The 13,799-nt window shown below is 40.1% G+C and overlaps 1 protein-coding gene across 5 annotated transcripts in view; it reads left to right on the top strand.

Annotated features, from left to right (window-relative positions):
* Positions 1–7,529: 7,529 nt before the first annotated feature.
* Positions 7,530–13,799, top strand: part of GABRR3 (gamma-aminobutyric acid type A receptor subunit rho3) — a 48,997-nt gene continuing 42,727 nt past the window's right edge. Inside the window, exons 1-3 of one of the 5 annotated variants that reach the window (XM_047722610.1) lie at positions 7,530–7,684; positions 9,445–9,576; positions 9,714–9,908. In XM_047722610.1, the coding sequence (XP_047578566.1) occupies positions 9,784–9,908 (125 nt within the window). In that variant the 5' untranslated portion in view covers positions 7,530–7,684; positions 9,445–9,576; positions 9,714–9,783. Of the gene's footprint in view, positions 7,689–9,429; positions 9,577–9,713; positions 9,909–13,799 lie in introns of those variants that run through there. The other 4 variants (XM_047722624.1, XM_047722616.1, XM_047722637.1 and 1 more) reach the window with 4 other exon arrangements.

The raw sequence follows: 13,799 nt of genomic DNA, 5'->3' as shown, positions 1-13,799 counted from the left end.
TGTCTCTCTTTTGCTCAGCTTCTTTTTTTTTTTTAAAGATTTTATTTATTTATTTGACAGACAGAGATCACAAGTAGGCAGAGAGGTAGGCTGGGTGGGGGAGGGGGCAGGCTCCCCGCTAAGCAGAAAGCCTGATGTGGGGCTTGATCCCAGAACCCTGGGATCATGACCTGAGCTAAAGGCAGAGGCTTTAACCGACTGAGCCACCCAGGTACCCCTATTTTGCTCAGCTTCTTTATTCTCCATCATTTGGTCTTCTTTATCACTAATTCTCTCCTCTGCTTCATTTATCCTAGCAGTAAGAGCCTCCATTTTTTATTGTACTTCATTAATATTTTTTTATTTCAACTTGGTTAGATTTGAGTTCTTTTATTTCTCCTGAAGGGCTTTTATTTCTCCATACAGAGTTTCTCTAATATCTTCCATGCCTTTTTTGAGCCCAGCTAGCATCTTCAGAATCATCATTCTGAACTCTAGATCTGACATATTACCAATGTCCATATTGATTAGGTCCCTAGCCATGGGTACTGCCTCCTGTTTTTCTGTGGTGAGTTTTTCTGCCTTGTCATTTTATCCAGATAAGAATATATGAATGAGAGAATAAAATATTAAAATAAATAAAAATAAAATAATAATAAATAAAATTTTTAAAAGGGTGGAAAAGACCCCAGAAAAATGTACACTAACTAAATCAGAAGAGACCCAAAGCATAAGAAATAGCATGGAGGACATGGGGAGATGGAGAGGAGAAGGGAGTTGAGGAAATTGGAGGGAGAGATGAACCATGAGAGACTATGAACTCTGAAAGACAATCTGAGGGATTTGAAGGGGCAGGGAGTGGGAGGTTGGGTGAGCCTGGTGGTGGGTGTTATGGAGGGCACATATTGCATGGAGCACTGGGTGTGGTGCATAAACAATGAATTCTGGTACACTGAAAAGAAATTTTAAAAATTAAAAATTAAAAAAAAAAAGAGAGAGAGACCCAAAACTGAGGGGAGACAAAAGGGGGAAAATATATAGATAGTTAGATAGGTATATATATATATATATATATATATATATATATATATACACACACACATATGATTGATGAAAAGAACAGAGCCACCCACTTGATTTTGGGTGTATTTTGTTCTCTTACAAGAAATTGCCTCCCAAATTTTAAAGAAAGAAAAACTTATATATTACAAAAATAAGGGTAAACATGATGAAGGGTTGTAATATGACTGTAAAGATGAAAATTTTAAAAAGTTCTGAAAAAGGAATTGATAAGTTTGTTGGAAAAAGAAAAAGAAAAAAAAAGAGGAGAGAATGTGCTTAGGCTGACTAGAACAAAGCCATGTGCTAGACTCAGGGTATATTTTGATCTATTAGAAGAAATTGTATTCTAAAATTTTTTAGAAAAAAAAATCTGTATGTATACAAAAATAAGGTTAAATACAATGAAAGGATAAAATATGACTATAACAATGAAGGTTTTAAAAGGATTTTTTTTAGAATGGTATTGTTAAGATAGACTAGTTTAAAAACGTTAAAAGAAGAAAGAATAAAAGTTAAAAATAGAATAAGAAAAAAATATTTACAAATTTAACTTTGCAAGACTAAAGGATCATGGAGGGAAAGCCACAAATTCTATGTGTTGCTTTCCCCTAGCTCTGGAGTTCAACTGTTCTCCTTGATCAGTGAGCTTGGCCTTGGCTGGATGTTCTTGCTGATCTTCTGGGGGAGGGGCCTGTTGCATTGAGTCTCAAATGTCTTTGCCTGAGGTGGAATTGGACCACCCTTGCCAGGGTCTAGGCTAAGTAACCTGCTCTGGTTCACTCTCGGGAGCTTTTGTTCCCTGAACGCTTTCCATAGAGCTCTGGAGGAGAAGAATGAAAATGGCAGCCTCCCAATCTCCAGCCCAGAGGAGCCAAGAGCTCAGGGCCCTACTTTTCAGTGTGCCCTCAGAGATAAGCAGTCAATCACTCCCATCTCCCTGGTCTCTGTCCATGCTCTGTGCTCACCTGGCCTGTGACCCAGCATTTTTACCTCTGGCACACAGCCCCATTTGGAGTCTCCAAACCCAGCAGATTGCTGCCACACAGCTCCTCCCAGAGGAGGAAGGTGAGTCTCCCCAGATCTGCCACTTGTGGGGTCCCTGCTTGAAGAGCAGTGGCCCAGTAGTGCCTTGGATCACAGTTTAAGGTAACCCCAATCTGAGAGCTCACTCCTCAGCTCTGTCTCTGTAGTCAGCTTCCCCACTCTGATACCTGGGAATTCTGTCACACTCAGGCACCCCTGGTCTTTCTGTGACCCCACAGGACCTGAGACACACTGTCCCCAAGAGGGTTCCACCCCCTCTTTGCCTCTGAAGTGATGTCTCTCAGTGGAGCAGACTTCTAAAAGTTCTGATTTTGTGTTCTGCTGCTCCACTGCTTGCCAGGAGCCGGATCTTTCTCCCCCTCAGTCTATCTTCCAGTCAAATTGGAGTCACTTCTCTGCACGTCCTGCCTTTCAGGAAGTGGTCAATTTTCTGTTCCTAGAATTGCTGCTCTTGTTCTCTTCTATCTCCTGTTGAGGTTGTAGGTGTTTGAAATGGTTTGATACTATCTAGCTGATCTCCTGGGATCTGATGTCATATCAGTCTGCTAGTCCCTACCATCTTGCCTCCATTCCAACCACAGTGTTCAGTTCTACCTCCTAGCGGCCCCAGAGATAAAACAAAGTGCCATTCTTACATGTAAGTAAGAAGTGAAACCTTCAAAATACGCTCACTATTCAGAGAAACCACATCATTAGTCGATCTACATTCAAGGTAAATAACTGCCTTTTCCTCTGATAACATGGACCTTTTTTCTCTGAGTCATTTGGCATTATGCTATTAATCCTTTCCTTTAATTTTGTCTGTGCTGTTAAGCGTAAATCATTGAGATTCCCCTTTCTCGAGGGAGAGGACACTAATAGTGGGATCTGGATGAGTATGTGTAGTCTATGCTGCCATCTAGTGATCATATTGTACTATTGCATGGTGGATGAAGATTGCTCTGCTTTATTTAATGTCACCCACTTTCCTCTAAAACTGAGCAAGATTCTTCAGTCTCTTCTCCTTCCTCAGCTCATTCTGCATCTCAGAATTGAAGTTGGGAGGGGGGAATAAAATGGTGGTAAAAAGGATAGGAGCTTTACTGGGGCTTGGTATTTCAGGGAAACAGAAAACACCATTTCTGAATGAGAACAAAGATTCGGGGGGAGCAAGTGCCCCCTACTGGCTGCTCTTGGCATGGCCAGGTTATATTTCCAAAGAACCAAAGTAAAATAAATGAGAAAACAGATGCAAATGAAATGTGTATAATCTCTCCAATCTCAGTTTCTTCATATATTGAAAAGAGGAGGGGATAGTCTAAATGATCTCCAAAGTTTTTTTTCCAAAGTTTTTTTTCCATAACAACATCCTACAACTCTATGATTTTCATCTCAGGATATTCACGCAGATACACCAGGAAATATCTGGAGGCTTGGACTTTATGGTTGTTTTTCAGATGTTCTTGACCCAGTATAAATAAGATTTTCACTTCACTTTCCTTTTCCCTCTCCACTTTCCTCACCCATGATGAATATATTGAGGACACAGCTAGACTGAGTTTTCTCTTTGGCTCCCAGTCAAAGGGATAGTAACTGGCTGATATCATCAGAGTGGACAAAGAGTGAACAAGAGGCAATTTATTCGAGGGGGACTTAAACCATTACACAATTCTCCAGTGACCTTGTGATTCATTTTGTTTCCTTGTAGTTGCCACTTTCTAATTTTGACAGATGTGGTTTTCTGCTTTTCTCTTAAGAAGCTTACTGGGCTTTCACAGAAAGTACTACAGGGATAATGTTAAGGAGTCAATTCAGTATCAACAGAGACAGATGTCTTATTGTAATTGAACTGAAACCCTAAGACCTTCCACAGGCCAACTTTTTGTAGCCTAGGCCAGTGCCTTATTTTTATTTTGATGCAAACCATTTCCCACTTAAAATTCATAGCTGACAAAATATAAACTACTTTTATTCCTCCCTTAATGTTAGTATTGATATGGGTAGTTGGTCTAGCAAAGATAATTCAGTAAAGTGGTCAGAAGGATTTGCACCATTGATTCATCCCTACAATGTGGAGAGGGGCATACCAATGTGATTTAAGTGGTAGTGGAAGGCATATGATCTGCCAATGTGTCTAAAAAACATGTGCTCCAAAATAGCTCCACTACCACCAAAAATGTAGACACTTTCTGCTTTAGTGCCTCATTCCTTCAGGTCAAAATACTGCTTCAAAATCCCCTTTTAATGTCTTGCTTGATTTTTTTTAAGATTTTATTTATTTATTTGATAGAGACAGAGGTCACAAGTAGGCAGAGAGGCAGGCAGAGAGAGAGGAGGAAGCAGGCTCCCTGCTGAGCAGAGATCCCGATGCCGGGCTCAATCCCAGGACCCTGAGATCATGACCCGAGCCAAAGGCAAAGGCTTTAACCCACTGAGCCACCCAGCTGATTTTTTTTTAATCAGCTACCACTATTATGCTATGAATTCAAAAGTTCAGCAGTCAACAAAAGTAGTCTAAAGATGATGGGACATAACATTTTGATAGGGAGGATGTGTAAAGCAGAGCCTATAAATCAGAATTTCCCAGTGGGTGTTCTAGAGGAGCACTCTATTTGAGGAATATTAGTAAGTCCTGTAGATTGTCCCCTCCTGATGGTGCATGGGGGAAAAATGAGGCACAAACAAATCAGCTGTAAGAGAATGGGAGCAGGGGACAACAGTAGACTGTTGTCCCGAACAACTCCTCAGTCTCATAGTTACTAGAAAGTGAGTAATAATCAACAAAGCCGGAGTAGATTACACATTGACCTCATGATACCTGGTCTTGTACATATGTGAGAAGAAAGGCAAAACATGTCTGGTCATGTAGTACATGACCTACAGTGAGCAAGCTCAAATGAAAGGATTGTCTGACTAACTGCTGATGCTCTCTGGGGAAGGGGAGATAACAGAAAAAGGAAGCAGGCAGCATTCTGCCCTGAGTGAGCTGGGCATCCCCAACTGCTCGGTTTCAAGGACGTATATTGTCCTCTCCCCCAGAGGCCTGTTGCCAGTACATGTCTTTCTTAAGGCTATATCTAAGCATGCTTGGTAACTAGTATAATTTCTCATAAGTTATATTTTAAGCAGTACGTTGTTCTGAGGGACGGTTACATTAGATTTTTTTTTTTTTTTAAAGGAGATCTGAGGCCAACCAAGTTTGGGAAACAGAATTCAGGAAAACTAAACAAGCTCTTTTAATAAGGCTTTTGATGTGTTAATAATCATTCAACAAATATTTATTAAACACAAACTATTTCCCAAAAATCATTGTGTTTGGAATACTCCAAGATACAAACAAAGAAAGATTGCTTTCTTGTACAGCTTACATTCTAGCAAGATTAGACAGAAAACAATAAACATAACAATTAAGCTGTATAAAACATGCTAAGGCCATAAAAGGTCGACTATAGCACGGGTTGTTGGAAGAAAGGGAACATACTACATTTTTTTTTTTTTTGAAGAGTGGTCAGGGTACGTTCCATTGAGTAAATGACATTTGAGCAAAGATAAGGAGTTACCTGGATATCTGGATAAAGAGTGTGTCAGTCAGGCAAGTGTAACAACCTATTTCCATCTCAGTTTCCTGAGATGGAAACATTCTTGCTAATGTTCAAGGAACAACAGAGGTTTGTGTTTGCAGAACAGCTGATGGGAAGGGAAGGAACAGTAGGAGTCAGAGAAGCAAAGAGGAGGAGGGAGTTGTAGATTATGGGGTGCTTTCCTAGCCATTGTAAAGACTCTGTAAATTGAGAAAAAGGAGAAGCCATTCCAATTTGGAAGAGAGAAGTGACTTTACTTGATCTTTATTTTGAAAGAATCACTGGTTGTCATGAATTAAATGAAACAGAGCAAGGGAAGAAGCAAGCAGACCACTTAGGTCACTGTTGTAAAAATTCAAGCAAGATGGTAACTGAAGACCAGAGAAGTAGCTGAGGTGGTAGTGAGAAGCATTCGGGTCCTGGATGTATTTTTAAGGTGGATTGGACATGGAGTGTGGGAGAGGAGTCAAGAAAGGACAGTATTGTTATAAGTTGAGATAGAGAAAGTTGTAGGTGAATCAGAACAGAAATATTAATGAGCTTACTTTTGGACATGTTAAAATTAAGATACTTATCAGACATCCAAGTAAAAATATTAAGCAGGCAGTTAGATGTGTGTCTTGGTCCATTCAGGCTGCTGTAACACCAACGGGGTGACTGATAAATGACAGAAATTTGTTTCTCACAGTTCCGGAAGCTGAAAGTTCGAGATGAGGGTGCTGGTGTGGTCAGATGAGAGTCTCCTGGGTTGCAGATTTTTCATTGTATACTCACATGGTAGAAGGGGTGAGGATCTCTCTGGTGTCACTTTAATAAGGCCACTAATCCCATTTTTTGGAGGGCTTCATCCTCATGACCTAATTACCTCCAAAAGGACCCACTTACTAAAACCATTACCTTTGGGGGTTAGGATTTTAACATATGAATTTGGGGGGCCACAAACACCAAGACCATAGCAATATGAGATGGAATTTTAGAAGAAAGACCAATGATATAAATTGGGGAGTTGTTGGTATGGTTTTTAAAGCCTTGAGACTGGATGAGATCCCTAAAGAAGTGAGTTAACAGGAAAGACCAGTGCTACAGTACTGGGGTACTGAGGGTGGCACCTTTCCAATATTATGCAGTCTGATGGAGGAGAGAGGATCAGGTAACAGGACTACAGAAGAATGACCAGAGAGGAAAACAGGAGAGTACAGAATTCCAGAAGGCAGGTGAAGAAAACGTTTCAAATAGGAGGGAGATCAGGTGCGTCAATACTTCTAATAGACCAAACAAGATAAGGACTGAGACTAGACCATGGAACGAACAACCTCCAAGTTGTTATAGGACAGGAATACTTCCACTGTACCGTGTAATGTGAACTATAAATCCCTGAAAGGGTAGTAAAAATCTATTTCCCAAACTCACTTAGCACAAACCAATTTTTCACAAAATATCTCGTGTAGCCATGAACTACTTTGGGAAATACTGGTGCAGATAATGGTACTAAGTGAAGAGAACAGAATGGTACTAAGTGAAGAGAATAGCATAGAGTGGTAGGCTCAAGGGGTCAGGTCCTGCATCCCCCCAGAGCACTGAGGGGCAGAACAAACTGTGACCACAAGGAGGTCCTCCAGCAGCCAAAGTGACAGTAGTTTAAGACCGACAACTCTTCTGGCATGTCTTCTGTTGACAGGCTCTTTGCAGAAGAGGAAAGTTTAGTGGCCCAGAAATACATGAGAAAAGTGCTGACAAAAGAAAAGGAGTGAAAGGAAACCGTCTTTAGAATGGAATCCCGGGGCCAGCAGGGGGTGCTCTCACGCCAACCAGTCCTTGTCCAATAGGACCCAATAGGAAGACCCAATAGGAAGAGAGAAACCGTACCAGAGGATCCTGCTTGAATATCCCTGCCGGGGGAACACAGGCTCACTTGCCGCTGGCCAATGAGAGACTGTCACAACTCTGGCAATGAGAAGCCCCTACACTTCGAATTCCCAGTTGATTCCAGTGGACTGTTCATAACAGCCCCTCCCAACGTTCCCCTTTCCTCCATAAAGGTGAGTTCGTCCCCTTTTTCTACGGACTTGCAGATACCTTGCTGGGGCTTGCTTGTCCCGGACTGCAATTCTCTCCCTGTTCTGGAATAAACCTGTGTCTGACACTAAAATAACAGACAGTTTATTTCTAAGGTTGACACTTCTCTAGCCAGTAGGGAAATTAAAATTAAAACTACAGCCGCAAGGTGCCTGGGTGGCTTAGTCGTCAACCAGCTGCCTTCGGCTCAGGTCATGATCCCCCGGGTCCTGGGATTAAGCCCCAAATCAGGGTCCTAGGATCAAGTCCCCACCAGGGGTCCTGGGATTGAGCCCCACATCCACCTCCCTGCTCAGAGGGAAGCCTGCTTCTCCCTCTCCCACCCCCCAGCTTGTGTTCCCTCTCTCGCTGTGTCAGATTGAAAACAAAAACAAAAAACAACAACAACAACAAAAGAAAAACTACAACAGCCATTGGATTAGGTAATATTTAAAAACCTGATAATACCAAGCTTAAAATAAGATTTTTAAAAATGAGGACTCTCGTGTTTCAGGGGTCAGGGTGTGAATTGGTATATTGGTTTTATGAGCAATATAGTAGTATCCAGTAAATTTGAAGGTGTGAAAATTGTCCAGCCTCCCAGTTTTACTTCTAGGTATGTACCCTACATACCTAGAAACTCATACACATGTGCACAAGCAAATATTTACAAGTATTCACTGCAGAATCGTTTATAATAGATAGTTTATGATAGCAAAAGAAGAAATAATGTCCGCCAATAAAAGAATAAGTTAAATGTTAGTTATTCACACACACTGAAATGCCATATAGCAATTAAAAAGTGACTTAACTAGAGTTACATCTATCAGCATAATAAATCTCTCAGCAAAATGTTAAGAGAAAAAGTAGGTTGCAGAAGTAACAGTATAATAGGTGACCATTTTTTTAAAGTTTCTGAAACATACAAAAGGTTTGGAAATATTTTGTATTAAGCACATATTTTAAAGAGAAAAGGCATGGCTAAGAAGCATACAAGAAGGTTTTATGACATTGGCTAAGAGAAGATGTAACCTAAGTAAAAGTAAATTAATGTGCCAAAGCAATAACATAGGATACAAGGTGTCAAGGAGACAAATCAATTCCAGGAAATTTAAGAATTTCCTTCAACTCCAGCTCTGAGAAGAAAATGGTATTCTTCCTCAATTCTGGTAAACAGGTCAGCTATTGCTATCTGCTCACTTTGTGATATTCCTGTTGGAGAAATTTAATTTCACTGACATACTCATTCTTTGGACCTTTGCATACATAGAGGAAATGTTTCCAGGGAATATTTCTACTCTTTGGGTGCAGAGAACTTTTAGGAATGTGTATGATCATAATTTAACAGTGACAGTGTTCCTTACACATGGCCCAAGGCTAATTTCTTTCTTATTTATCAGGCTGCTTAACATATTAAAACTTAAATTGAACCACTTATGCTTTCAATGGAATACACAATCATCTTAAAATATGATTATTTGCCCAACAAAAATAATAATTTATTTTTGTATGAGCTATGGCAATCTGTATGCATTTAGGGAGAGAAAGATTAATTTCTGGTTAAAAGGGAGCCATGAGAAAAAAGGTCTTCAAATGAATAATTAAAATTAAATTAATCATCTTTGTTCTTTTTAAGCATATTATTTTGCTGGATCATTAAATATATTCAAATGATATTGTGTTGGATTAAGGGGATTTAATGCCTAACCTCTCTTCTTTGTCTGCCGAGGACTGCGGCTGAGAGTTCATTGAGTAGGAGATCAGGCATCCCACTAAGAACCTTCCCTGGAAAGAGGAACTAAAGGATGGAAACTGAAAATGAAAAGATCTGCTTTGTTCTCCCTAAACTGCAGATGAGCCAGACAGATGTTTGTCTGTAAGTGATGTGAACCTATTTAATCTACTAAACAAAAGACACCGCATTGAAGGCAATGCCTCTCCCTTTTCCTTGATACCTTTACTTTGCCCTCTACTTCCTTTTCCTTTTACTTGGCACTCTATTTCCTTTTAAAGAGACGCATGAAGAAGCACTACGGATCGCAATACTGGCTGCATCCATCTACATTCCTTTCTTTCGGAAGAGATGATCCTGGCTTCCCCGTTGGTCTTCTTCACCAGCATCTGGATTGCACTGATGCCGGATAATTGTGCTGCTTCTGAAATCACGAAGTCCCACCCGCAGTGCTCCTCTTCAGTGAATAGATCCCGGTAAGAGAGTCATAGTATATCCTCTCCTCAGTCATTGCCCTGCCGCACCAGCTGCCTCAGCCCTATGGGAAACCTAGAAACAAATCTCCACAGGTATCACATATTTGTGGGTGACTGTCTCTAGAGATAGCATTCACCCATCAAAATAAATCACTTCTGGGTAGCATCAGGAAGAGCAGAAGCCTGGGTCTCTCTCTGGCAATTATATGCTTATTTTTGGAGAAAACAAGGGCTTGCATAGAGATCTTCTTTCAGGGAATGTATTTCTTCGATGAATAATGCATTTATTACTACTGATAATGACACAAGTTGAAAGTTTCCCCAAATTTGTTTGAGTAGAAATTGGTCTAAGCAACAACTTCTAATGTCAAGGACTTCAAGAGTAGACAGTTCCATATATCGATAACATAGTAATGGAAAGCATTAAAGCCATGTGTTGCCTTCCAAGGTAAGTTTTCATACCTCTGAAATATTACACTGAATGTCAATATATTATCATTATTATCTCATCATGAATAATTAAGAGCATGTGCGCACGTGCTAGCAAAGGCACATGAGCTGGTAGAGTGTTCATCCTGCTTCACCCATGGGTTTTAGTACTAGGGGTCCCAGGCAAAAGGAATGGTTAGTCACCCTCCCATGCAAGTGCCTTTAATAGCCAAAAATTGACTTCTTGCCTTGGGGGAAGTCTCTCCTTTTCACCAAGTGCAATACTTTGAAAAATACCCAGGAGGGGAAATTGAGGAATTTAGGTGAGTTACATCACCCAGCCAACCTTGGCAATGAATGAGGTGACAGCTGTTTCAGCCAGATTGCCCTCTCATCTTGAATATTTATGAGGCACTCCCAATAAGATCAGGAAAATGAACTTGAAATTTTAATAAATCCTTGTGAAGCCTCAGGTTTGATGACCAGAAACAAAGGAAGCGGCGGGGAGGTGAGGGGGTAGGCAGGAAAAATTTACTAGACTCCTGATTTCTGCTCTGCCCTTAAAAATCAAGGGCCATCTCTCACACTCTTTTTCCATGCTTTTTTTCCCACACTCGGATCTGAGATAATATGAAGTTTCGTCCAGTTTAGCCACTTTCTGAGTCTTCTTCAAGGCAGTTAGGCAAGCAATATTTGGGGAGCATAAGGTTACACCACCAAACTGAGGAAAAGAGATTGTCATAGGAGCCAACCCATCACACAGACCACTATGAATGGCAGAGTTGCTGCGGAAACATCTACTATGTGTGGTCTTTTAGGTGTTCTTTAAGGGGCAAGAGGAGAACGTCAGTTCTTTGTGGTGAGGTGCGAATTTTTTTGTTCTTGTATAGGAGGTCTCCTTGTTAACTATATTTAAATGAAGAGGGAATCTCAGGGTGTCTGCTTCTCGGGGCCAAACATGTCTGTTTTCACTTCTCCATATCCTAAGTGAGGTACCCCTTTCAGCAACAAGCTAGAATATAACTCATTGAAATTTCTATTAGTGTCTTTTGTTCTTCAGAGAAAAATCCTCTCGGGCAATAAGGATTGAATAAACCATCAACCATGGTTCAAAAGTAGCCACTTAGAATGAAAGCCATCATTTTCCCTGAGTGAACCGAGTAATCCAGCCAGCCAATTTCTGAGCTGTCACTTGCCAGTCTCTCATGCAGATTTGAAGGCATTTTTGACAAAAACACAGAAGTTACTCTATTAGGGTAGTTCCTAGAGTAAGGAGCCCGATTCTTCAGACCTTAGTATGTGAATAAATACTGTGAGGTTCTTTGCCCCTCACCCAATCTGATTATCAGTAACTAAGTAAGTAATGAATTAGTTAATTAATAATCCATTCTTTTATAACACAAGAGAACTAATAGAATGAACATTGAAGAAAGGCATGATCTTTCTTTAAAAACTATGAAGTGGATGTATTTACATAACCTGGCATCCCTGTGTATTATATTGGTTTTCATACAATCAGTCCCTTAAATGCTTTGCTATTAATTATTTTCTTTCAGAATATCATCTTACTCTTTACCCAAATATTCCTCTTTTTATCCAAATATTGTGAAAATTGTCTACCTAAAGATACCTTTTGTTTCTTAAAAACAAAACAGGAGGAGAAGGGGAATTGGCGAATAAAGTAAATTTTGGCTGGTGATAAATGTCCCTGTTTTACCTAGGGAAGAGATTTGGCTCCCTGGTGATACAAAGAGGATTAGGCATATAGACTCATTGAATATTTATTCATTCTTCCAACAGTTGTATTGAGTGCCCTTTTATATGCCAAGTGCCATTCGGGGATTAAGGATGCCAGGGGAAAGATGCAGTGTCTCTGGCCTCAAGAATAGTGAGTAGAGTGCAGAGTCAGCCTCTATTGGCTTGAGCCAAGTGTTACCATTTCCAAGAAATCTGTTTGCTAGCTGTTAAAAATAAACATCACTAAAAATTAAACTATGTGTATAATTTATAAACATACAATTAAATAATTATTTCTTAAAAAGGTAATAAGGGGCACCTGGGTGGCTCAGTGGGTTAAGCGGCTGCTCAGGTCATGATCTCAGGGTCCTGGGACTGAGCCCCACATTAGGCTCTCTGCCCAGTGGGGAACTTGCTTCTCCCTCTCCCTCTACCTGCTGCTCCCCCTGCTTGCTCTTTCTCTCTCTCTGTCAAGTAAATAAATGAAATCTTTTAAAAAAAAAAGGTAATAAATACTTAAAACTCACCACTTCCTTATTCCTTTACTATATTTTACTATATTACTTTTATATAATATATATATTGTCAGTACCTTGAAATCAGCCACATGGAAGTATTGACATTATGGAAATCAGCAAACACTACAAATAGAGCTGGGTTTTTTGTTTTTGATTTTGTTTTTGTACTCCGGGAGAACAACTTGCTAAACATTTACCAGCACATCCGTGAATCTAACATACAGAGATGGTCCTAGGGATGGCAATGCAAGTGCTCCTGCAAGGAAGACAGAAGGCAGTGGTAGAGGTTGGGCCAACTACAGACAGAGTGTTCCTCTGAAGCCCATAGCTGGTCATGTCCAGCCTTTTCTTGTTGCAAGAAAACTTGACCCCAGTGTTGCCAGATTCTTTGATTTTGTAAAAGACACAGGAAAGTAAGATTTTCATGTGAAATTTTCCAATTTAATATAACATATAGGCTGTGCAAAAAAAAAAAAAAAATACCTGCAGACCAGCTCTTAAACTGGTCTAATTTGCTTATTTCACAGGTAGGGAAACTGAGGCCTTATCACTGAGCTCATGATTAGATAGAGACCCAAGTAAGATATAGAAACTGTCATGCCTCAAATGGGGCCTTCTCTCTGGGTGGCTCCTCCACAGAAATGTTTCTCTGTATGGGGTTTTTTCCTTTATAAGAGACGGTACGTTGACTAAAGTCAGGTATGTCTTCCCAGAATTGGAGAATTCAGGAACAGCTCAGTCAAAGCCACAAGACTTGCTCTATAAAATGCACTATGTCCTCCCTAAGAAAGTGCAAAAGCCTCAGGGACCTAGATATAAGCATCAGATCCAGAAGTATGAAGGTGGTCCTAGTGATCAAAAACTGGATCGCCTAATGTTCCTACTTTATTGCATTCGTGGATTTGTGTCTATGTAGCCCAATAGGACATTTTTGCTTCATTTATATTTTTAAAAGGAAAATAATAAATCTATGCAAGAAGTTTTTAAATGTTGCCTACACATTATTTGAGACTACTGGATTACTTTGGTGTGTTGGTTCGTAACAGAGCTCCAGTGAGAGAGAAAAAAAAAACAAAAAAAACAAAAAAACAAAAAACTCCATGTTAAGCAGCAGGACATGCTTCTGGAATGACAAGGAGAATGGAATGATAAGGTGGAGAGTGATGCCTGAATCCTTCTTTGGAAAAGATCCAAGATGGCAAGTTCA

This window comes from Lutra lutra, chromosome 1, assembly GCF_902655055.1.
Source record: "Lutra lutra chromosome 1, mLutLut1.2, whole genome shotgun sequence".
NCBI classification, from domain to species: Eukaryota; Metazoa; Chordata; class Mammalia; order Carnivora; family Mustelidae; genus Lutra; species Lutra lutra.
Note: the sequence above shows the minus strand (reverse complement) of the source record. Positions and strands in the feature narration are given on the sequence as shown.